Source organism: Pseudopodoces humilis, chromosome 9 (genome assembly GCF_049639895.1).
Source record: "Pseudopodoces humilis isolate 2021_Gansu_Grassland_sample_001 chromosome 9, ASM4963989v1, whole genome shotgun sequence".
In the NCBI taxonomy this organism is placed as follows: domain Eukaryota; kingdom Metazoa; phylum Chordata; class Aves; order Passeriformes; family Paridae; genus Pseudopodoces; species Pseudopodoces humilis.
Window position 1 is genome coordinate 2,708,473 of NC_142208.1, and position 24,723 is coordinate 2,733,195.

General features: G+C 53.3%; 1 protein-coding gene across 2 annotated transcripts; it reads left to right on the top strand.

Moving 5' to 3' along the window:
- The first annotated feature begins 510 nt into the window (after positions 1–510).
- PALD1 (phosphatase domain containing paladin 1) lies at positions 511–22,736 on the top strand. 2 transcript variants are annotated; one of them, XM_005533099.3, is made up of 20 exons: positions 511–623; positions 7,203–7,400; positions 7,525–7,627; positions 7,818–7,997; positions 8,076–8,240; positions 8,327–8,487; positions 8,626–8,701; positions 9,603–9,751; positions 9,837–9,933; positions 10,042–10,146; positions 12,532–12,627; positions 12,789–12,923; positions 13,687–13,803; positions 13,887–14,066; positions 14,516–14,713; positions 14,982–15,122; positions 15,714–15,785; positions 15,925–16,065; positions 19,598–19,753; positions 22,483–22,736. In XM_005533099.3, exons 2-20 carry the CDS (start codon positions 7,216–7,218, stop codon positions 22,630–22,632), a joined length of 2,607 nt encoding a protein of 868 aa, XP_005533156.1. In that variant the 5' UTR covers positions 511–623; positions 7,203–7,215; the 3' UTR covers positions 22,633–22,736. The 2 variants fall into 2 exon arrangements, with proteins under 2 accessions (XP_005533156.1, XP_014117118.1); XM_014261643.2 differs by lacking the exon at positions 511–623 and adding an exon at positions 6,231–6,364.
- Positions 22,737–24,723: the final 1,987 nt, after the last annotated feature.

The window sequence follows — 24,723 nt, forward strand, 5'->3', positions numbered from 1 at the left end:
GGCATGGAGTGCCAGGACGAGGGGGAATGGTTTTGAGCTGCCAGAGGGCAGGGTTAGATGAGATACTGGGCTTCCATCACACACATTTCCCATTTCTGGTAAGGATAAGCACTTTTTATCTTTGAGGGCTGCCGGCAGCGCTTTGATGCCCCCAAAACTGCAAACCCGGCTGGGGTGGTGGCATGTGACAGTCCCCTCTCTGTCCCAACCCCGCTCTGGTTTGTCACCAGGAGATGATGGAAGGATCAGGGTGGCGGGGGGTGCTGGGGGTCCCCGAGACGATGGGGGCTGCGTGCCAGGGGTCCCTAAGGGAACAGTGGCTGTTTTTGGGGGATGCCGCGGGTGAGGGGATGCCGCCTGCCGGCTGTCCCCGAGGTGTCGCCGCCGTGGCCAGGGGGTGTCCCGGCGGTGCTGGGGGCGGTCCCGGGGGCGTGTCGCGGGGGGGGGCGGTCCCGGACGCCCCTCGGCCCCATCCCGGTGCCCGCCCCGGTCCCTCCCCCGCCGAGGCGCCGGCGCTCGGCGCGGCCGCGGGGCTGCGCTCCCGCCCCCGCTCCCGCCGCCCCCATGGGGCGCCCGACGGCGCGGCCGGCCCGGCGCTGGAGCTGAGCCCCGGAGCCGCCCAGGTACCGTATCCCCGCCGAGACCGAGCATCCCCTCTCTGCGAGCCGGGCATTCTTCCCCCCGAGCTCCGGGACTGGGTGTTCTCCCCCTCTCCAACCCCCCCCGGGAGCGGGCATCCTGCCCCGCTCCGCGCCCCGTCCCCGATCCCGGGCATGCTCCCGAGCCTCCGGCCCCCCGGGACCCCTCTCATCCCCTCCCCGGGGGTGGTGGGGGCTCGTTTCCCGGCCCGGTGCGGTGGGAAGGGGATGGAGGGGGCAGGAGCAGCTCTCGAGGGTGTCCCCCCACCTCCCAGCCCCCCACCCTCCGTGGGGGTCGTGATGGGCACTCGGGGGGCTTCTTGGGCGGGGCTGTGTCCCCCCAAGCCAAGGCAGGCGGGACAATGGGGGGAAGGTTTATTTTGCCCCTGGGCCATGCGGTGCCCCAGCCGTGGCGAGGAGGGTTTATCCGGAGCCGACGCTGGGCTCCAAACCTCTGGAAAATAGATGGATCACTAGTTGTGAGGCCCAGCATCCGCCCCGCGGATGGCATCCTCCCGCCTCTCCTGCTTTGCAGTTGCGTTTCCTATTTAAAAGGGGTTTTTCTTTCCTTCTTTTGGCCTGGAAGCCAGCCCCAGCGGGCTGGGAGCCCGGCACGGCTGTCGGGCCGGCTGCGGCTGCAGTCCCCCGGAGTGAGTTTTGGGATTTGCATCTCTTGGCCGTGCCTCCCTTGCACCCCCAAAAATTCTCTTGGGGTGCAGGCTCTGGAAGCGGGGGAGGTGTGGGGTGGCCGGAGGATGAAGATGGAGGAGGAAGAGGAGCAGATGTAGCCGAGGTCGGGGGTTTTGGCTCCCGTTTAGGGAGCACGGGAGGAACGGGAAGCCCGGGACGGGCACGTGCGGGGGGTGGCGCAGAGCCCGGCGGGCTCCCGACCCCCGTGTGCCACCGAGGATGCCCTAGGAGCAAGGCTGCCTGCTCCCGCTGAGCTCCTGCCCGGCTCCTCGGGGCTGAAAACTTCCAGAAACCTCATCCAGGCTGCGTTTCCGATGGCTGCCGGACTTTTCCGGACCTGCTTCCCTGCCCTTTCCCCCGTGCATCCTCCGGGTGCCGGCGGAGCGAACTCAGCTCAGCGCTCCTGGCCCTGGCACCCCTCACATCCCGAGCTGTGCTCCCGTTGTTTTTCTCCCCTGGATGGGAGGAAACAGCGGGTTTTGGGGTGGCTGGGCTGGGAGCAGGCAGGCATTGCCCGAGGAGGAGGCAGACAGGCAGCGGTGGTGGGACATTTCCTTCCTGGAAGGCAGGAAGTGATTATGTCTTTGCACGGAGCCTAAAAATAACGGGCAGGTCTCCGTTGTGAGCAAAACTCCCCTGGGATTTGCTTGATTTTTGCTTTATTTATTAAGAGAGCGGGGCGGGGGAGATTTGATCTGTGAGCTCCGAGTCCTACTGCATCCCAAACCACGGTGCTGGCGGGCATAAGGTGCTGCTTGTCCTGGGAAAGGTGTGGTCTGCAGCGCTGAAAAGCCGTCCCGTGTAAAAGGAGCCGTCCCGTTGCTCCGGCAGCCTTCCCCTCGCCGGGAGGGGAGCCGTGGTTAGCTATGAATAGCACAAAATCATAGCCCTCGCCTTCCCAAAGCTCCCCGGCCGGCTCTGCGTGGCGCTGGCCAGGGCTGTGGTGCTTCTTGGAGAGTGTCGGACTAAAGCTTTGCCCACAGGTCTCTTTGGAGATGCCCCCAGCCTTTATCTTCATGTTTTATGGGTTTTTATTTGTTGTTTTGTTTTGTTTTTTTCTTTGTGCTACTGAAAGGAAACCCTTCAGGCGGGTGTGCTCACAGACCTTGAAACCACTGGCAGCGAGCTGACGGCAAAACTGGCAACGCTGGTGCTTCCGAGTCGGGGCTTTGTTCCTCCTTCCATTGCTGCTCATTGATAAAACCCCCCAGCAAAACAGCAAGCAGCCCAAGCATCTCCTGCCTGCCCAAAAAACAGCAGGGATGGCTGGGATGCGTGAGGGAACCTCCCAGCGGGTCTTAAAAGTTGGGGGGTGCGAGGCAGCAGTTACAGGTGGGCTCTTTGCAAAACTGAATGGGCTGGAAGGGACCTTAAAGGTCATCTCATTCCACCCCCTGCCATGGGCAGGGACACCTTCCACCAGACCAGGTTGCTCCAAGCCCCATCCGACGCTTGCAGGGATGTAATTCCTCCCAGGCTATGCTTAGCAAGGCAGGTTATTAATAATGCAAATCAGGTTTGTGAAGAAGGGCTGCAGCCTGCGTGCCATTCCCGATGGATACTAGCATCCTCCTCACGGTGGGGAGCAGATTGGCATCCCCGTTTTTGGGGTGACTTTTTTTCCTCCTCCATTCCCTGTCTCAAACAGCTCTCCCTGGCTTCAGGGTGAGGAGTTTTAAATCAAGTAACTAAAGGCGAGTTGGTCACATGGAGAATGGGCACGTGGCACTCGGTTTTTCTGCCAAAAGACAGGAGCATGCAGGGGAGGGGGTGTGAAATGCCTGAGCCACGTTATTTGGGATGCTCCCGCTTGGATTTGGGGGCAGGCATCCCACCAGCGCTGGTGGGGGGATCGGCAGCACCGGCCCCAGCCTGACTGGGAAATACCTCTGGACTTTCTAGGAAATGCTGCTTATTTAGTTATATTTTTGGCCTTCACCACCGGCTCTCCGAGGAGCTCGTGAGGATGGAGGGCGGTCGCTTTTGCTCCTTTAAAGATATTAATAAATCGGTCAAGACTTATAAAAACAGAACTGCCTGCTGCAAAGTTGCCTTTCCAGGGCCTTTTCCTGCCTTTTAGGTTGATTTCAGGCATTTGTGTTCTTTGCCTTATTTCACCCTCCCAGCTCGGTGGCTGGACAACCATCCTCAGCTTTAATGTGTTATTTCTCACCTTTATTTTTCTGTTTTATTATGTGTTTTTAAGAAGCCAGGCCGCTTCCTTCCGGCATCACCTGGAACAACAGGAGCCAGGCTCCCATGCAGCCTTTGCTGTGGGATATCTCCCAGCACAGACAGGCTGAAGCTGTTTGTGTGTTAATTAATTTTCAATGCGTTTTTTTTTTAAAAAAAGAGGGTTAAAGAGCACGCCGGGGCGGGGGGCTCAGCTCCAGCGCTTCCTCCGGGCTCCGGTGATGCCCCTCCGGCTGCACCGGAGCTTCCTGCTGGCCTGTGGTGTTTCCTGCCTCCCTGCTTGGCTCAGCACTGCTCCAGGGGTGCCCCTCGCTCCCTCGAGGATCCATCCATCCCTGCCAACTCCATGCTGAAAAGCTTCCACACCGAGGGAAGATGGATCCTCTAGGAGGAACGCTGCCATTGCTGCTGCTTCTTCCCAAAGGGCTTTGCTTTTCATTTAGGAGAGCTTTAAAAGCTATAAAATAGCTCGAGGATGCACGGAAGGAGATTTATTTGATTTATTTCCTGCTGACAATGAGGCGGCCAGGCAAGTGCACGCTTCCTCCTCGGCGCGGTGGCCGGGGCAGATGCATCCTGCAGCTGCAGCACGACCTCCTCCCACTATATTTAGTCCATTGTTTGCTCCAGCTTTGAGTCCTCGCCAGGTCCCCGGGTGTGGGAATAACCCCTGTGCCAGGCAGAGGGGGAGAGGTGGGAAGGTGGAGGGCTGAGAACTGTTACAGCGTCCTAACTTCTGTGGGATCCTTTGCTCAACTGGAATTCTTGGGATGCTCCCGGTGCCACCGGCGGCTCCGCTGGCGTTCCCTGTCCAAGCTTGGCGGAGCTGGCTGTTCTGAAACGGGGTCTGGAGGGGAAGAGAAGCTCTTCTGCCTTGCCCACCCGGAAGGCTCCGCTTTCTCATTAGGCAGCAAGAGTAATTAATGCTTTTTCGGTATAATAATTAATTGGCGGTGCTTTGAATTTAGGCGGAACACCTGGGGAGGAACACTGCCGGTTTGTTTGGTGGGATGCCCTCGTGCAGGGTGTTGGTTCTTCTGGCTGCTGGGGAGAAAAATGGGCTCTTTGTTCAGGAACCTTGGCCACGATTGATCTCAGGCTTGGCTTTGGGGTCTGTGAAAAGATGAGCTGCTGGCTGGGGGAGGTTTTCTGGGGTTTGTCCCCAAAAAAAGAAGGATGAGGTGCAGACAGGAGGACAGGATGCTGTGCAGGGGGATGTTGTCTCTGCATCCTCTCTCTCCTAGGAAGGAAACCCCCAGATACTGTGTGGTGAAAGGGAAGGGATGCTCAAAACCAACCCATCCCAGCTGATGGCTAATACCATCATAAAACCCACGTGGTTTGCTTCCCAACCCCCTAACTTGGAATCATAGAATCCCAGAAGGGTTTGGGGTGGGAAGGACCTTTGAGATCATCTTGTTCCAACCCTCTGCCACGAGCAGGGATACCTTCCATTAGACCAGGTTGCTCCAAGCCTTGAACATTTTGAGGGCTAAGGCATTGACAACTTCTCTGGGCATCCTTTTCCAGTGCAGGAACTTCTCACAGTGTTTGCTGACTGTGATGGGGAAAATAATGATAGTTGGGCTGATCCAGTGCCCTTTGGTGGGCTGGTCCTGGCCAGGGAATCTCCTGCTTCCTTTGGCTGGCCTGTGATGGTGGCTTCGTTGCATCCCTTCCCGTTGCATCCACCAGCAATATTTAGGAAAGTTTTCAGACAAGATAATTTTATCTGTTTTCCTTTTGCTTCCCTACCCACCCCAGTTTGTGTTCCAGCTTGCAGAGTGGGCACTGAGGGGGGTGTGCTCCCACAGATGCAGAAATACCAGTAAATAGCTGCTCCCGTGTGGGTAACACCAGCGCTTCCCTCTTCCCGTGGCTTTTTAGAGCTGTTCCCATGGCTTTCCTGAGCACCCACTTTGGGTAATTTCAGTACTTTCCTTGCTTGGTTTTGCCTGCCCAGCCTAAGCAGGGAGTGGGGGAAGAAGCTGAGATGTGATTTCCTCTCTCCATTCATTTTGTGGCTTGAAAGACAATTTCCAAATCTGCCCGGCGTCTTTTATGCCTGGTATTTCTTGGTGTGGTTTGCCGGGAAAAGAAAATATCCTTGGGGCTTTTAGGGTGGAGGTGGGTGTCTGTGGGGAGGGGAGAAAGACCAAGGAAATACAGAAGCTGCGTGCCTGGAAACTGGGTGGGGGGGGAGGAATCTCCATCATCCAACGTGGGGATGGCTGGAGCAAACCCAGAGGGGTCGATGTTGAAAGGATTCACCCGTTCTGAGCAAGATTAGGGGAAAAAAAGCATCCTGGCTGGGTGCCCCATTCTGCTTGCTGCCTGAGCTCTCCAGAGCCACGAGCTCTTGCTCTGAAACACTCAAAACTTCCCTCTATATATTTTTTTCCCTGCTTTATTTTTGCCCTCACGATTTTTTACGTGAAAGAAACACTCAAGAGGACTTGGAGAAGCGGCACTGGCCTGAAGCAGCTGTTTTTGTTTTTTTTCCTCCCCCCTCTGCTCTTGTGTGTAAAAGAAACCAGGCTGCCTAATGGTGCAGAAAATTCACAGTGGAGCAACAAGTTTTCCGCGGAGCAGGGAAGGAAGATGGGGAGGAGGGGAAAAATGTGTGCCTGGGCACAGTCGTCTAGAAATAGCACATTTTCCGCAGGCTTTTCCCCCCCACTTGAAGCATTTGCAGCTGCTGGGGGCATCACATTCGCTGGGATTGCAGTAGGGGATTGATCCTGTGCTGCCTGTAAGGCAGGAGGAGCAGCTGCAGAAGGATTTGTAGGGCTGGGTTAAAGCCATTCCCGGAATTCCCAGCGCTGAGCATCGCCTCGGAGCAGGTACCGTCCCCCTTGGGGTGCTGCCAGGGTTATTCCCATGCAGCACAAAGGAGGTTTTACTGGGGACCATCTCGTTAGGAGCGGGCAGAGTTTTTGTCTTTTCCAGGCTGCCCCTTTGCCATCTCTCGCTCGGTTGGGAAGGCAGGATCCGGCCCTGGCTGGCGCAGACAGTCGCCTCATTGTCCCGGACCGCTCGAGTGTGGCGGGATGCTCCCAGCCCTTTTGATTCCATCCTTGTCCAGGGATGAGCTCCCTGGGGACCAAGCCGGGGCTGCTTTTGGGGTCCCCGCCTGCCCTGGCTGCTCCCCAGGGATGGGGATACCCGGCTGCTTCCAGCAGACCGGCTCCAGGCGCGCTCCTACACCCGAAATTGCCGAATGTCCATCCCACGTGCTCTCTGTTCCAGACTTTTCCGTGCGGGGAGGGGGACTGGGAAAGCAGGGGACGAGAGGCTCAGGCTGCGCCGCCGAGTCCCTGCGCGCCGCCGTGTGCTGACTCAGCAGATTTTAGGGACCGGATCCAACCTTTCGCCCTTCATTTCCCCCCACACCCCCCTCCCTCCCTCCTCAGCCCTGCTTTCACCTCCCCGCAGGAAGAAAGCCTTTTGTGGGAGCAGGAGGGAAAGGGCTGGCTCAGCGTGCCTTCCCTGGCCGGCTGTCAGCAGGGGGTTGCCCTGTGCCTGCCTGGGATTTTCCCATCCTAAATCAGGAGCGGCTGAAAAATAAATTCCTCCTTTTCTTTTCTTTTTTTTTTTTTTTTTTTTCCTCTCCCTCCTTGTTGATTTTTTATTTTTTTGGTTTTGTCTTGTTTTTTCTCCCCCCTTCCCATCCTGTCACAGCTGCCCACGGGTGATGGGTACGACGGCCAGCGCGGCGCAGCAGGCGGTCTCGGCATCCCCCCTGGAGAACCGGGCGCCAGGAGACGGCAGCATGGAGGACCAGCACTCCCTCAGCATCCACTCCTTCCAGACCCTGGGGCTCCACAACAGCAAGGCCAAGTCCATCATCACCAACAAAGTGGCGCCCGTGGTCATCACGTAAGTCCTGGGCGGCCTCCAAAACTCTGCGTTTCTCCACCCATATTTCTCTAAATGTTGGGGTTTGTTTCGATCTTGACCCGCGCCATTATTCTTTCCCTTTGCCCACCTGTGGATCTTGCAGGTACAACTGCAGGGAGGAGTTCCAGATCCACGATGACCTGCTGAAGGCCAACTACACGGTGGGACGCATTTCTGAGGCCACGCTGGAGCACTACCTGGTGCAGGTGAGCATCTCTGCCACCGGTTTCATCACCCAGCTCATTTCATCCCGGGCTTTGGGAACCTCAGGACTGTTTTTGGGGGGCTCATTTTGAAGGTCAGGTAGAAAAAGCCGCTTTTACGCTCAGCTGTGTCGAAGTCCCACCTCGGTCAAATCCACTGATGCCCCACCCTCTCTCTTCTGATATTTTGCAGGGGAAATACTTCATGGTCAGGGATGTATATGGAAAATTAGATGTTTTGAACACTACCGGCAGCTGCGGCGCTCCCAACTTCCGGCAGGCCAAAGGAGGTTACGCCGTGTTCGGGATGGGGCAGCCCAGCCTCAACGGCTTCAAGCTCGTGCTGCAGAAGCTGCAGAGAGAAGGCCACAAGGTTGGTGGGAGGGTGGCAGCTGGGGTGGGAAAAAAAGCCAGGAGAGCCTTTAGACGGCCTCTCCCCGGCTGTTTGCAGGAATGCGTCTTCTTCTGCGTCCGCGAGGAGCCCGTGGTCTTCCTGCGGCTGGAGGGGGACTTTGTGTCCTACACCCCCCGGGGCAAGGAGAACCTCCACGAGAACCTGCAGCGCCTGCAGCGGGGCGCGCGGGCGGAGAGCCTGGAGCTGGCCATCCGCAAGGAGGTGAGCTGGGACGGGGAAGGGTGCACATCCCGCCGCTCCAGAGGAGCTCTGGCGGACGGGGTTGCGACGGGGCCTTCTCCGCCTAGATCCGCGACTTCGCGCAGCTGAGCGAGGGCGTCTACTACGTGTACAACGACATCGAGCGGCTGCGGGACGAGCCCCACGCTGTGCGGGTGCAGGGTGACGAGGACATCCAGGTCACCGAGGAGGTCTATCGCAGACCTGTCTTCCTCCAGCCCTCCTACAGGTCCTTCCCTCCTCCTCCTCCTCCTCCTCACGCGTGGTCGGGGCTCTTGGCGCCCCTTAAGCCGCGTAGCCTCCACGGTGGTGGGGATGAAGCCCTTTCGTGGTCCCATCCTAACCAGGGCTGTCCCCATCCCGGCAGGTACCACCGGCTGCCCCTGCCCGCCGAGGGAGCCCCTTTGGAGGAGCAGTTTGACGCTTTCATCCGCTTCCTCAGGGTGAGCTGAGGGAAAAGCACTTGATCCGTGGGGCCTCCTTGGGCTGGGATTTGCTCCTGTGCTGTGTCAGAGACCGCGGCTACCTGAGAGCACCTTCTGGTTTTCCCTAACTCTGTCTGTTAGAGGATGCCTGTGCCTTCAGATCCCGCTCCCCTGGCTGTAGGATCCTGCTGGAGAAGTCCATGTTGTCCAGCAGTTCATCCCTACCCCTGGCTAGAAATGAGCATCCCTGGACACCTCCAGGCAGCTCTTCCCTAAGTGGCTTTGATAGGAATGATCTGCCTTTGGTGCAAAGGTTTTCCGTGTCAGAGCTGCTTTTTTGTTTTGTTTTGTTTTTACATTTTGGAAGATTAAATCTCAGTGGGTTGGGGATGAGTGGTGGGAATGTCTCCAGTGGAGTGGACAGACTGGTGGATGGAGAGGGCACTGGAAAGGGGAATGCAGTGGGTGGGCCACCCATTGTCCTGTCCTGCTCCATCCACCCCATCCCCTGAGGAGAAGGGAGATGCCACCCACCTCTCCATGCCTGGGCATGGCTGTCACCTCCATCCCAGCCACTGATGGGGCAGACCTGGCTCTCCTGGAAGCTGCTGGGGGTTTCCATCCATCCATCCATCCATCCATCCATCCATCCATCCATCCATCCATCATCCATCATCCATCCATCCATCATCCATCTTCCATCCATCCATCCATCATCCATCCATCCATCCATCCATCCATCATCCATCCATCCATCCATCCATCCATCATCCATCATCCATCCATCCATCCATCCATCCATCATCCATCCATCCATCATCCATCATCCATCCATCATCCATCATCCATCCATCCATCCATCCATCCATCCATCCATCCATCCATCCATCCATCCATCCATCCATCCTTTCCCTCCTAGGAGAGCCCCAACCTGCTGCTGCGGGACCCCGGCAGACCCCCGCCCGCGCTGCTCTTCGGCTGCCAGACCGGCGTGGGCAGGACCAACCTGGCCATGGCCATGGGCACCCTGGTGCTCCACCACCACCGAGGAGCTGCCCAGAAGCCTGAGTAAGCAGAGCAGCCCCCAGGGCAGGACTGGGGGGATGCCCATTCCCCCTGGGGCTGGTTTGATTTCCTCCTTCTCCCACCGCAGCTTCCCCCACTTGCCTAAGACATCTCCTAAGGACAGGCTCCGTGTCATCCAGACCTTCATGGAGATGGTCCCCAAAGGCCAGCAGATAGTGGAGGAGGTAAGGGGGTGCTGGTGAACCCTCTGGTGAGGTGGCTGGGAGGGAGGGATGGAGTTTCCCCCCCAGATCCGAGGCTTATGGAGCAATTTCCCACTTGCTCCTCCCGAGGTGGATGGTGCCATCGCCTCCTGCTCGGAGATGCACGACATGAAGGAAGCCATCTACGAGTACAAGAAGAAGCTGGAAGGGATCGGGGAGGACTATCAGATCCAGGTAATCAGAGGACATCGGCACCGGGAGATTCACTGAGCTGTTTTTGCGCCGGGATGAGAAGAATGTAAATTCTGGAAACCCAAAGCTTCCTGTGAGCTGGAGATTTCCCAGCGATATGAAACCTGGAAGGTTGTGGAGTGTCTCTTCTTTTTTTATTTTTTTTTTTTTTCTTTTTAACCACACTTATTTTAAAAACCATAAAATGGAGCAAAGTGAGGGGGGAAAACTGACTGGTTTGGGCTTTGCTACTGCTTCTGGTAGATGACCTCGGGGGCAAATAATATCCCATGCTCTGATTTCATCAGCTCTAAAATTAGAAAATCGATATCAGCCTGGATGGTAAAAGTCCTTGGGAGCTGGGAGGGATCACTGCAAATATAGTCACCCAAGGTCAAGCTCCTCTAGCTGTAGATTTATGTTTTTTCCTCTTGTTTTGAAGAGCCATCGGGGTGGCTTTCTGTGCTGGAAAGCTGTGCTCCTCCCTGCCCATCCTGGTGAGGGGGATCCTCACCAGGTGATGGAAGGAGGTTGGATGCTCAGGTGGAAGTGCTGCCCTGATCCCAGATTTTGGAGGTTAATTTTGCCATTTAAATGTTGAGTGTGGAGTGGAAGTGCTGGAGCTGGTTGTAAAGGGCAACCTCAAACCAGGTGTCCTGTGGCAAAAAAAACCAAAAAACATGAAAGTGATTAAGCAATGGGAAAAGAAGGCATTTACTGTCACTTTTTTTGATGTTTAGTGGCAAATCCCAAATTTTATACTCCCCTGTTCCCTTTTAGGGTGGATTTGGCATTGCTCATGTCCTGGCAGGTTCTCTTGTCTAGCAGGGGAAGGTTGGGCATGGGACAGGGGGTTTTCCCATTGCCTTGAAGCCTTTCCATGACTTTTCCCTGCTGGGGAAAGCTGCCCTGTGTCATCTTGAACTCCTGGAAGACAAATGGCTGGGGGACTGCCGTAAATAAGCCTCAAGGAGTGTTTATTTGAAGTCTTTGTGGAGCAAGAGCAGGTTTAAACAGTGGCAAGGGGCCAGGAAAATGTGCTGGGGGCACACGGAGGGTGAGGAGGGGAGAGGAGATAATGCTCAATCATCGGAAAACCAGCCTGGACTTCTTTGTGTTTGAGTGGTACTGAGTGAGCTGCTTGGTTTTGGGGGGAGGAGGGGCTTTTCTGGACATGGAGGAATGACGTCTGTGGGGGTTCTGCCTGGGCTTGGGGGGCAGAAATGGAGATTTAAGTGGTGGAGGTGCAGGTGAATCTTGGTATGGGATGCTGAGCAGCCAGACTCCCACAATACCTGGCTTTCCAGGGCTGAAGCACGAGTGGATCATTCCTCTTTCCACCCATAGGCTGTTTAAGAGGAATGTTAGGAGGTTTGCCTTGGTTGAGAGCACTGGGATGGATTTTATTGCAGGAATCCGAGTGCTCGGGAGGCAGCACTGCTCTGCTGTCGGTGCTGCCGGCAAACCTGGCAGGGCTCCATCCCCACAGGCTTTGTTTTGAGTTTCCAGAGCAAATCCCGCTGCCTTTCCTCTTGATAAATGACTGCAGGCCGGATTTCTCTGTGGAGAACAAGTAAATATTCATGAGTCAGCCACGTAATGTCAGGGATGAGCAAACCCTGCTCACTGAGCTGACCCCGGACACGGCTCCATCTTAAAGGGTTTTCCATCCTAGCTTGGGAAGTGGCTTCCAAGAGGCTCTCTGGGGATATTTGTGGATGCCCTGCTGGGTGTTCCTTACCTGGTGCCAGGTTAATTTGTTGGATGGGATGCTCAGAGGTACAAACTGCCCCCCCCGAGGTTTCTGAATTACGGAAAATCCCGAGGGCTTGAGTTCACTCCTTGAGAGGGAATAGCTGTGGTAGAGAATATTCCTGGACTGTGGAGGTGGCTAAAGAGGAGGAGGAGGAGGAGAGCTTGCTGGAAACACAGGCATGAGGATACTTTTGGATATGGAAAGGGGAGACACTTGGAAATGAAGGATATTGCAGGGTGTGTGGCTGGCACAGAGCCCTCTCTCCCCAGGGATGCCCCTGCCTGAGCATTTCATCTAAAGGCCGTGGGGATGGCTGGAATGGGGATAGGACCTTGCCTTTTCCAGACCCATCCCCTTGGGTTTGTCCCCAGCCAGACAGTGTGTCCATGTGACAGCACGGGCTGGTTGGAACTGCTCCCAGTGTGTCCTTGTGCTAAGATAGGGAAGCTTTTGTCTTGAGCTGAAATGTGAGTTTATGCCTTTGAGCATCATTTAATATGGGAAACTGGAAATGTTTCATTAAAAAAAATAAAACAGTTCATCCAAAGTGTCTGTAGGGCTTTTTCCCAGCCTCCTGGGCTGCTGGGGGCTGCAGCACTGAGCATCACAGATTCCCTTTCCTTTGCTTCCAGGGGAGCAGCACCAAAGAGTATTTCCTCCAGAGGACCCTGCAGAGCCTCGAACGCTATTTCTACTTGATCGCTTTCAACTACTACCTTCACGAGCAGGTAAAACCCTCCAGAAGGACCCAAAAACCCCTTCCTTGCCCTCTTTTTGTTTCGGCCTCCCCCTCCCTGGTTTCCCAGGCGGGTTTTCCTCAGCGGGGCGGTGGGCAGGGGGGAGCAGAGCCCAGGCTGATGGTGCGTCCCCCCCGGCCCCCCGCCGGCAGTACCCCCTGGGCTTTGCCCTCAGCTTCAGCAGGTGGATGTGCCGGCACCCGGAGCTGTACCGGCTGCGGGCGGACATGAACTGCTCGGAGCTCACCGTCACCGCCGAGCTCGTCGCCAAGGGCGCGCGCGTGCTGGTGAGTGAGCGCCGCGGAGCTGGCACCGGCGCCTTCCCGTGGGCCTCACACAGGTGGGGAGGGCTGGGAGAAGCCAAGGGTTTGCCCCTTGTAGGGCAGCTGCCGTGGGGTCTTGGGCCCAGGTCCTGCTGGCAGCATCAGCGAGGGTGGAACTGGGTGGTTTTAAAGACCCACACAAGGATAAATCCCAGTGGGTTTAATCCAGAGATCCCCGTGCACGGGGATGTGTCTGGAGCATCCCGTGATGTTACCGCTGAAGATGAACAGATCACACGGACACAGGTCGAGGTGTGGTGAAAAGAAGAGAGAGTTTATTTTTCCTCCCAGGATTTATAGGCTTCTGACCACGGCCAGGGATTGGATGGTCAGGATAACACTTTCTCACTGCACTGGCCATGAGAAATGCCCATCACAAGACGTGTAACAGAAAGAATGTACACATATCTATGTTTACAGTTACTGTCCTGGGAAAGTCCTTAGAAAACTATGTTAGCAAGCTCAGAAGCTGAGTTTTCAGGGTGACACCGTGATGTGAGCCTGGGCAGCGGCTCCGTGCTTTCTGGGTGGGGTGACGGAGGCCGGGGCCGTTGTGCTGTGAGAAGAGCACGTCCCGTCCCGCCTTGGGAATGCCGCCGTGGGGCTTTGAGCCCTGGATGCTGCTGCTGGAAAAAAGTCTGGGGGCTTGTCCAGAGCAGGGTGGTGGGGTGCTGCAAAGCTGAGGGTGGGAAGGGGCATGCCTTGCCTGGACGTGGCTCCGTTCCAGGTGGCGGATGAGCGCTTCTGCCCGGATGTGCTGAGCACCGCCAAGGAGATGAGCGTGGCCAACTTCCGAAGGGTGCCCAAAATGCCCGTCTATGGGACGGCACAGCCCAGCTCCAAGGTGAGGGACACCATCCCACGCCGGGCAGGGACCCCACATCGGGCTCCCAGCCCTCCCACCACCCTTTCCCACCCTTTCCTTAGACCCTGGGCAGCGTCCTGCGGTACCTGACGGATGCCAAGAGGAAGCACTCCCGCATTGTCTGGATCAACCTCCGGGAGGAAGCGGTCCTGGAAGGGAATGAGCAGATCTATACGCTGCGGGAGCCTGGACTCCTGGAGGAGCTGATCCCTGTGCCTGCTGCCTCGCCCCAGCAGCTGGAGGTGAGCTCTGGGAGATGCCGGATGTTCCCAGGAACCCTCATGGGTGATTTTCACAAGCTTTGATGGTTCCTCACCCTCTGGAGCTGCTGGTTTTGTTTTCCTTTGGGAACATGGGAGCAAAGCAGAGATCTGCCCTGGAAGAATTTATAGCATGCCTTGAGAGCAAGGGTAAAAGGCATCTGGGGAAAGGGGAGCTGATATTCCCAGCTGGATTTCCAGGGGAGACAGGCAGTGGAGGGGCTTGGCTGCCAGCAGCAGCACGGCTGCATGGAGGAGCTGCCTGGCGTGGTGGGAAATGATGCCCCTGGGGCTCCCATCAAGCACAGAGGGACCTGGACAGCACCGCTGTGGGCTTGAGGGTGTTTGCCTGCTTCCAAAAACATGGATTAAAATCCTCCAAAAATTAGGAGGGGAGGGTGTTACAGTGAGGGTTTCTCCACCCTCTGCAGAAACTGGAGGCTGCCCTGAAGGGGGACCTGCTGAAGTGCCAGAAGTGGCTGGAGGTGTACCTGGAGGCAGAGAAGCAGATGAAGATGTTCAAGAGCTGCCTGACCACGCAGGAGATATTCAGCCAGCAGAAGAATTCCTGCCAGGGACTCACCTACCGCCGCATCCCCATCCCTGACTTCTGTGCTCCCAAGGAGCAGGTACCCTGGGGAGGGGATGGAGCTGCTGCCTCTGTCCCAAGCCAGCCCTGATGCTGTGCAGGAATGTCACCTGGGTGCTGGTGGGGTGCTTGCTAGGGCAGGGGAGGATCCCCCGGAGATGCTGCATGCCGAGGCTGTTGTGCCTTCAGGTGGGCAAGGATGGATCTGGCAGCAGGGAAAGAGGGATTCCAACCTGGAGGCTGTAGGACAAAGGGGGTCCCCAAGGTGAGGAAGCATCCCTAAAAACCCACTGGTTTCATCCTGGCAGGACTTTGACCGCCTGCTGGAGGCCATGAAGAGCGCCCTGGCCGAGGACTCGCGGGCAGCCTTCGTGTTCAACTGCTCCAGCGGCCGGGGCAGGACCACCACAGCCATGGTCATCGCTGTCCTCACCCTCTGGCACTTCAATGTGAGTATTGAGAGGCTGCAGGAACCCCCAGTGGGGGTCCTGGGGAAGCTCTGGAGAGCCCAGAGGGTTGGAAGGAGTGTGGGCAGGGCTGGGTGGAATGTGGTGGGGGGGACATCTGTATGTTGTCATTTGCTGTGCCTAACTCCCAGGGGGCTCCAGAAGTGTGGGTGAATCCCTGGTGAGCCTTTACCCTCTTCCTGAGAGCTCCCCAGGGTCAAGGGTTAAGGGCAGGGGAGATCATGGAATCGTGGGATGGTTTGGGCTGGAAGGAACTTTTCTTTACAGAGTTCCCCCACTTTGCTGTGGGCAGGGACACCTTCCACTATCCCAGGCTGCTCCAAGCCCTGTCCACCCTGGCCTTGGACACTTCCAGGGATCCAGGGGCAGCCACAGCTTCCCTGGGCAGCCTGAGCCAGGGCCTGGAACAGCCCTCTGTCTGTCCTGACATGTGGCTCCCTCCTCGGGCAGGGGTAAAATTTTCATGTGCTGTGCCTGGCAGAGGCAAGGTGGGGGATGCTGGGGCTCCTGGTGGGCTGGGCACAGGCATTTTTGGGCAGCCCATAATGACCCCATCCCCTCTGGCCACCCCAGGGCATCCCTGAGATGAGTGAGGAGGAAATCGTGAGTGTGCCTGATGCCAAGTACACCAAGGGGGAGTTTGAGGTGAGTCCTGGGGCTGGCTCTGTTTCAGGGCTACCTCAAGGCACGGCTGCTTGTTGGGAGGGGCTGGATCCTCTCCGGGGCGGTGGGACAAGGCAGGGAGGCTCCCGGTGAAGCCCTGCCGCTCCTGCCCGTGCTCCAGGTGGTGATGAAGGTGGTCCAGCTCCTTCCTGAGGGTCACAGGATGAAGAAGGAGGTGGACATGGCCCTGGACACGGTCAGTGAGACCATGACCCCCATGCACTATCACCTCCGGGAAATCATCATCTGCACCTACCGCCAGGTGAGCTCCCTCCTCCCATCGGCACCGCGCCGTTCCAGGGGCTGCACCCGGGCTCTGGGACCAGCCCTGCCGGAGCTGGGGGTGGTTTCTCAGGCTGTGTCACCAGAGATGGATGCTCTTGTCACGGTCACCCAGGGCTGCCTGGGATGCTGTGCTGTGTGTATCCCAAAATCCTGCCCGTCTGGCCGCAGCCTGCATCCCACATCCCGTGCAGAATTCCTCTGCTCCGCCATCCCTTCCATCCCGTGAGGCGCAGCCGGCAGAGGGCAGGACTGGTCTGTCCCGTTCCTCCTCCAGCCCCTTCCTCTGGCTCCTCAGAGTTTGGGAAGGAGATTCAGCTTTGGGAAGGGGAGCAGCTCCTGGGACTCATCCATGGCCAGCCGAGCCTGTGCTCCCGGTTTTACCTGGGAGCCTCTGTGGAGCTGATGAAGAAGCAAAGAGAATTATTTTCATCAGATTTGGGATGTTTGTGCCACTGGGCCTTGGAAAGGCAGAGCCCAGGGCCTGGTGCTGTTCCTGGGATGGTTTGTGCCACATCCCACCGGCAATTCCTCCCTTCAGCTCTTGCTCCAGCTGCCATCGATCCGTGTTTTCCATTAACGGGAGGAAAAACCAAAATGTTCGATCAGCCAGGGAAATCTGCAGCTCACCTCCTGGTTCCTGAGATCCTCTGCGTTTTTTTGGGGGGAGCTGGGAGAGAAAACCTCTGCAGACCTATTGCAGATGTAGTGATTATTGATTAATAAGTAATTTATAGTTCAATTTATTTTTATGAATTTATTTAGGATAAGGAATTTAATTTAATTTTGGCTTTCCCTCCTTTACTATGGGGATGTGGCCACGTGGGGAGTTTCACCTATTTGGCTGTCAGGACTAGCACAGGGGTGATCCTGGGCTGTATCCCATTTCCAGGCTGGCATCCTGGTGGGAAGGTGAGAAAAGGAGGGATTCATCCACTCCCTCTGCTCAAGGAAGAGCCTCTTGTCACCAGAGCTTGTACTTCCCTCTTGGCTGCTCCATCCATCCCATTTGATTTGGCTTGGCCCTGAGCAAATCTATCTAAATTTATTGATTTAATTTATCTAAAAAAACCCAATATAATTATTATAATTAATATAATTATTATAATATAAAAATAATGTATTGGGTTTTTTTCCCTTTAGAGATGGGAAGCTTGGAGAAGAGAAGGATGGGAATTGTTGGGGTTTTGGGAGCCTGCTTGGAGATGCTTTTCAGGGTTAGGGCAAACAGAAGGGAAGGAAAAGGTGTTTTGGGGGTGGCTGGGTTTGTTCTGACCTCTTCCCATGCCTGATGGGGAGGAAAAAAATAGGAAAATGTAGGAAAATAAAAAAAAAAAAGAGGGATGAAAAATAAATTATAGGATAATCAGATGGTAAATAAGAGAATGGAAGAAAAATAAATAGGATAATAGAATAAAATGAGAAATAATATGGTAATAGAAGAAAATTGGATAATAGAAGAAAATTAAATAGGAAAAGAGAATAAAATTATAAGTAACAGAAGAAAAATAAATAAAATAGAATAAAACAATAAATAATAGGATAAGAAATAAATAGGATAATATAAGATGGCAAATAATAGGATAATAGAACGAAAAATAAATAGGATAATACAGTTCCAGGATAAAATAATAGGATAATAGGATCTGCTGTCTACAAATACTGGCACACACAGGTGGAGGAGACACCTTTTCCCGAGGGCAGAGCTGGAGTGAGGAATTGTTGCTTTTTTGGGATGGCCTGTGGGATCAGGGCTCTGACTTGTTGGTGTTTATTCCTGGAAATTCCTAGGAAGGGCAGAGTGCAGAGCTTAAAATAATGGCAGTAATAATAGTAATAAAAGTTACTAATACATACTACTAATAATTACATACAATATCTAATAAAACAATAAATAATGACTGCAATAACATTACAGCAGATATAAAAATATTAAAGATAGATATTTATAAATATATATTTATATATATATTTATAAAATAAAATATAGTAGGTAACATTATGGTAGATATAAAAATATAAAAGAGAAATATTTATAAATATATATATATTTATTTGTATATTTATAAATATATCTATATATTTATAAATAGATATTTATAAAATAAAGTATAGTATATAACATGGTATATATAAAATATAAAAGATATATTTATGCATTTATATATTTATTTATTTTTTATAAGTATATATTATATATTTATATATTTGTGTATTTTAATATATTTATGCATTCATATATATTTCTATATTTAATATATATTCATATATATTTATATATATTTATATGTGTATATTTTAATATCTTTTTATATTCATATATATATTTATATGTGTATATTTATAAATATATATATAAGAATATATTTATATATTTTAAAATATATATATTTATAAACTATAGTATATAACATTATAGTACATATAAAAATATAAAAGAGATGTTTATAGTTTATATATATATAGAATAATACTAGGAGATGTGATGGCCACCAACCTCAGAGCTCCTCTTGCTCTGGAAAGAGAGGCTGGATCCAGGTGGGAATGCCTTTTCAGGGAGATGTTTTTCCCTAGGGAAGTGCTTTACACTTCAGGAACTCATGGTTTGGGGTACAGTTTGCACTTGGCTGTCTATTCCTGCTCCTGCTCCCCACATTTAACCATCCCTCACCTATTTTTGAGCTCTGGGAATGTTGCTGCCAGCTGGAAGCCACAAGGAAATGAGAGCCCAGAGCTCCAAACCCTGCAGGAGTGGGCTGGATGGATGCGCTTATTTTTGTCCCCAGAGTGTTCCTCCCTCTTCCCACGGCTTCTCCCAGGGCTGTGGGTGAGGGTGGGATACAGGAATTCCCCTGGGATGCAGGAGCTGCCCTGGGATGCAGGAACTCCCCTGGGATGCAGGAACTCCCCTGGGATGCAGGAACTCCCCTGGGATGCAGGAATTCCCCTGGGATGCAGGAACTCCCCTGGGATGCAAGAGCTGCCCTGGGATGCAGGAGCTGCCCTGGGATGCAGGAGCTGCCCTGGGATGCAGGAGCTGCCCTGGGATACAGGAACTCCCCTGGGATGCAGGAGCTGCCCTGGGATGCAGGAGCTGCCCTGGGATGCAGGAGCTGCCCCTGGGATGCAGGAGCTGCCCTGGGATACAGGAACTCCCCTGGGATGAAGACGCTGCCCTGGGATGCAGGAGCTGCCCTGGGATGCAGGAGCTCCCCTGGGATGCAGGAACTCCCCTGGGATGCAGGAGCTCCCCTGGGATGCAGATGCTGCCCTGGATGCAGGAGCTCCCCTGGGATGCAGGAACTCCCCTGGGATGCAGGAACTCCCCTGGGATGCAGGAGCTGCCCTGGGATGCAGGAGCTGCCCTGGGATGCAGGAACTCCCCTGGGATGAAGACGCTGCCCTGGGATGCAGGAGCTCCCCTGGGATACAGGAACTCCCCTGGGATGCAGGAGCTGCCCTGGGATGCTCTCCCAGCACGGGTGCCACATCCAGGCTGCTGTTCCTTCCAGGGAAAGTCGGGCAAGGATGAGAGGGAGACGCGGACGCTGCAGCTGAGGAGCCTGCAGTACCTGGAGCGCTACATCTTCCTCATCCTCTTCAACGCCTACCTGCACCTGGAGAAGAAGGACTCCTGGCAGAGGCCCTTCAGCCTCTGGATGCGTGAGGTGAGGTTTTCCTGGGCTGCCACCTCGCTCAGCCTCGTGGTTATGTGGGAATACAGGAATTTACAGGGAAACAGGGAGCCATCCTTAACTGAGATGTGATTTCTGGGCTTGTTGGGGATTGTCTGCGCTCCCTTTGCTCCGTGGGTTGGTGGCTCTCATGGAAAGCCACTGGAGATGGATGGCAGCCCAGCACATGGATGGGGAGCTCTCCCATCCCAAACCTGCTCTTCCCCCCTGGTTTGGAGTTTCCCAGGGGTTTTGTTGCAATTGCAGCATCTGGGGCTGGGGGGGCCACCAGCCAAACCTGCCTGGCCAGGACAGGTGGCACAGGGGGTGGGAGGTCTGGGAGGATGGGATGGTGGCATTGGATATCCGAGGGAATTGGGAACCAGCTGGAAAAATGGAATGGGGGGCGAGTGAGAGACCCTAAATGATCCTTATGGAATGAGGGAAGGCTGGGTAAGAGACCCTAAATTACCCGTATTTCCTGCTCAGGGGGGGATGTAGGCTCTGGATTTATTTGGGATACGTTGATTTGAATGGGAATGTTGTGGGGGGGTGTAAATTTCCCTGGAAAAGGGACTTTGGAGGTGGTACAAGGGGTGTGGGGGTGCATAGGGATGTGTGTGCTGGTGCCTGGGTGGGGGTTCTGCATGAAGGGAGAGGCAGGGAAGAGAAGGGGAAGCTGGAGACATGGCAATTTTAATAATAATTTTAATAATAATTTTAATAATAATAATAATAATAATGCTACTACTATTACTATATATGAATTACTCGTATTTATTTAAATTTTATTACCACACAACTATATTTTACTATATTCCATCTTCATTTTTGCTCCTTTGTTGTACCACCTCTGTTGATGTACTCCATCATTTCACTCCTCTTCATTCATTTTCATCTTTTACCTCCATTACCTCCCCTCTCCCTGGTTTGCTGCTGTGGGAAAAATCCCTTCCCTCTCCTTCCTCTGCTAATTCCTGTTGGCATCTTTGATCCGCCGGGCGGGAGATGAAAGGGTGGAGCTGCTGCCCGCCCCGCCCTGGCATCCCGGTTATGCCTCTGTTTGCATTGCTGGGGCTGGAGCAGCTTTTGTGCAGATTTTTGGGTTTTGTGGGTTTTTTTGTGCTGTTGGCTTTTTTTTTTTTTTTTTTTTGCTGTTTTGTTTGCTGGATGCGGGAGGTGTGAGGTGGATTGCAGCGGTTTTTAACGCGGAGCTTTTTGGGGATGCGTCCTTTAGTGCTGCACCTTTTGGGGCTGCACCTTTAATTCTGCACCTTTTGGGGCTGCACCTTTAATGCTGCATCTTTGGGGGCTGCATTCTTTTAAAGCAGCACTTTTGGGGCTGCATCCTTTTTTAGTGCTGCACCTTTTGGGGCTGCACCCTTTAGTGCTGTATCTTTTGGGGCTGCATCCTTTAATTCTGGACCTTTTGGGGCTGCACATTTTAAAGCAACAACTTTTGGGGCTGCATCCTTTAGTGCTGCACCTTTTGGGGCTGCATCCTTTAATTCTGGGCCTTTTGGGGCTGCGCCTTCTAAAGCAGCACCTTTTGGGGCTGCATCTTCTTGGGGCTGCATCTTTTGAAGCTGCATCCTTTAGTGCTGCACCTTTGGGGGCTGCACCTTTTAATGCTGCACTTTTTGGGGCTGCATCCTTTAATGCTGCATCTTTTGGGGCTGCACCTTTAATTCTGCACCTTTTTGGGCTGCACCTTTTAAAGCAACAACTTTGGGGGCTGCATCCTTTAATGCAGTACTTTTTGGGGCTGCACCTTCTAAAGCAGCACTTTTTGGGCTGCATCCTTTAGTGCTGTATCTTTTGGGGCTGCATCCTTTTTTTAGTGCCGCATCTTTTGGGGCTGCATCTTTTGGAGCTGCACCTCTTAAAGCAGCACCATTTTGGGCTGCATTCTTTTTTAGTGCTGCATCTTTTGGGGCTGCATCTTTTAAAGCAACAACTTTTGGGGCTGCACCTTTTAAAGCAGCACTTTTTGGGCTGCTGCACCTTTAGTGCTGCACCTTTAAAAGCAACAACTTTTGGGGCTCCATCTTTTGGGGCTGCACCTTTTAAAGCAGCACTTTTTGGGCTGCTTCCTTTAGTGCTGTATCTTTTGGGGGTTGCATCTTTTGGGGCTGCATCCTTTTTTGGTGCTGCACCTTTTGGGGCTGCATCCTTTAGTGCTGCACCTTTTGGGGCTGCATTTCCAGCACATGGATTTACTTCTGCCCTCTGTCCCTCCCACCCCCGGTTTGCTGGAGCATCTTTTAATGCTTCCTTTTGGTGCCGCATCTCTTGAGCGCGGCCCCAAAAGGTGCTGCCCCCTTTTCATGCCACATCTCCCATAGGTGGGGTTTGCATCCCTTCCCCTCCCCACTCCCCCTGTCTGCTGGAGGGGAGGGAAAAACACCCAACCTGTGGACACAAGGAGCCTTTGACCCCCGGAGCGCCCCTTCCCGCCGCATAATCCCCGCGTTTTTAGCAAAAACAAGGCGCCATTGTAGCTTTTTGGCAGGAGGGTGCCAAAGCCAACAAACCCTGCGATGGCTGACCCCAGCAGCAAGGAAGAGGCTTAGAAAATGGATCAGCTGGGGCTGCAAAGAGGCTGGGGGAGCTGAAGGGGGTGGTACCGGGCCGGGGGGGGGGGGTGGGGAATACCTGGAGGTGGCAAAAGCATCCCCGAGCTGGGAGGGGAATTCAATAATTCAATCTCCCTCTGTTTCCAGGTGGCGGCGGTGGCTGGGATCTATGAAATCCTGAACCAGCTGGGATTCCCAGAGCTGGAGAGCCTGGAGGGCAAAGCCCTGTGCACGCTGCGGGGCCGCTGGCAGGCGCAGGGGGCCGCGTCCCGTCCCTTCCGCGGGGACTTCGTGTAGGGCTGGGGAGGGGGGAAAACCCCTGCTGCTTTCTCTGGGGTGGGGAAGAGCAAAAAAAGAGCCAGAAAAGAATAAAAAAAAAGACTCTTTTCCCCAAATCCAAGGGTGTGGGGAGGGAGGGGAGAGCCTTAGGATGGGAGGATTTCTGGGGTTCTTTTGGACGCAATAAAAATATTGTAAATTAAAAATCAAGACCTTCCTCGCTTTCTCCCTGTGGCAGTGCGGCATTTACACAAATTAATATAATCATATGCACAGAGGTGAATTTATGTGTACAAACACACCAATATACACGTCTATATGCACACAAATATTTATGGTCATTTATTTATGGCTCCACCTATACATGGAGCCATCAACACTTGCAGCCAGAACTGGGACTCACAGAAATCCCAGCCACTTCAAACCTGGGTGTTTTTAAGGCTTGGGCATTTTTGTTGCTTCTTCCCAACTCTTTTTAGTCGGGATGGCAGCTGTGGTACCCAGTTTTGGGGTCCCACTTCCCCAGTTTGAGTGCCAAGGTGGTGCTGAGAGGGCTGAGCTGCTCAGCAAAGGCATAAAAGCAAAATTAACGCCGGGTTTGGGGTTTTTTTAATTCTTTTTTTTTTTTTAAAAAAAGGAAAGAGTGAAAAATGAGGTTAACCCGAGGGAATTGATATAAATGAGGGGGTCCCAGTGGCCTCACAGTGGGGTGAGAGGAGCTTGGGGGCTGGGGGAGCAGGAGGAAGGCTCTTGGAGGGAGGAGAGAATAGGATGGGAAGCACAAAAGCAGGAGCACACGCTCCGTCTGTCCCAGCAGCCGCTTTCATCCGCTGCCAGCGGCGGGAGGTGGCAGAAATTCAAAGGTGGAGGCTGGAAAGAAAAACAACATTTTAAAATAGCAAAGCGCTGCTTTTTCTTCAGCCTTGGCTGTGACAGACCCAGGTCCCAAAGGATCCCTCATTTTCTTTTTTTTTTGGCTTAGCCACACATTTGGGGCGTGCTTTTTACATTTGTTCTTTCTTTCTGCAGGCAGAAATACCTGCCTGAATGTTTTGCCCCTTGCTGAGTGTTGCAGTGTTTGGATAACTTGCTGCTGGTGCAGCCAGAGAGTTGACTGAGTAATTCTGAAATGCTGTCGATGCTATTTTCCCTCTTATTTTAGTTTTTAAGGCAGCACATCCTCTCTATCCTCACATCCCCATTTATTCTGCCTTACTAGAGCAATTACCTGCAGGCTCTTTTGCTAAAAATCCATCCCCTTCTCCTGCCCAGCAGCAACCCCTGCCTATTAGCCCTATCTTAATTAGGCAGAGTTTTTAATTGCTTAGGAAATCCCAGCCGCTTTTAATCTTGGTAATGAAGGCTGGAGCTTTGCATCACCTGGTCTGAGGGGCTCAAAGGCTCCTTTCTGCTTTCCCACCATCCTAACAAGTGATTTCCAAAGCAGGGATACAGCAATTGCCTGGGAAAGAATAAAAAAGTGAAATCCTGGGAGATGGGAATGTGTTTGAATGTGAAAAATCAACCGTGCTGTGTTTATTCCTTCTTCTCCCCAGGCTGGGGAGGCAGAAACCCAGATCCCTCTCTTAGATGAAAAGTTAAAACCTGGCTCTGAATGGCCTGGATTTTCTGCTCTGAGGGAAAAGGATTGGTAATTCTGACAGGATTCAGGCAGAGACAAAGCAAACAACGGGTTGTGTGTCATATATCTAAAATATAGAATCGTTACTGAGTGTATATTATATATTTTAAATGCTATATATTATGTCTATAGCATACATTTTATTATATATGCTGTGTATCCATGATATATATAGATTTTATATATAATGATAGAAAATACACATTCTAGAATTATTCTATACAAGGTAAATCCTAGAAATACTGAAATAAATATAGAAATATTCTAGAAATATTAAAAAACATTAAATATTATAAATTCTCTATAATAACTACCAGAAGCAAGCTGGGCTAGTGGAAGGTGTCCCATGGCAGGAGGGTAGAAAGCAGCTCTTAATTGGATGGGGTTAATGAGCTGACCCCCAGCCTCAGTGGGATATATTCCCTGGAGGAGCAGCAGTTCTTCCCAGGGGAGCACCAGCAAGAGGG

Bases quoted from the DNA above. Each gene is read 5' to 3' on its own strand.
- PALD1 (XM_005533099.3), top strand. From the start codon at position 7,216: ATGGGTACGACGGCCAGCGCGGCGCAGCAGGCGGTCTCGGCATCCCCC. The intron at 7,401-7,524 runs GTAAGTCCTGGG...TGGATCTTGCAG, and splicing joins GTGGCGCCCGTGGTCATCAC to GTACAACTGCAGGGAGGAGT. The intron at 9,934-10,041 runs GTAAGGGGGTGC...GCTCCTCCCGAG, and splicing joins GCCAGCAGATAGTGGAGGAG to GTGGATGGTGCCATCGCCTC.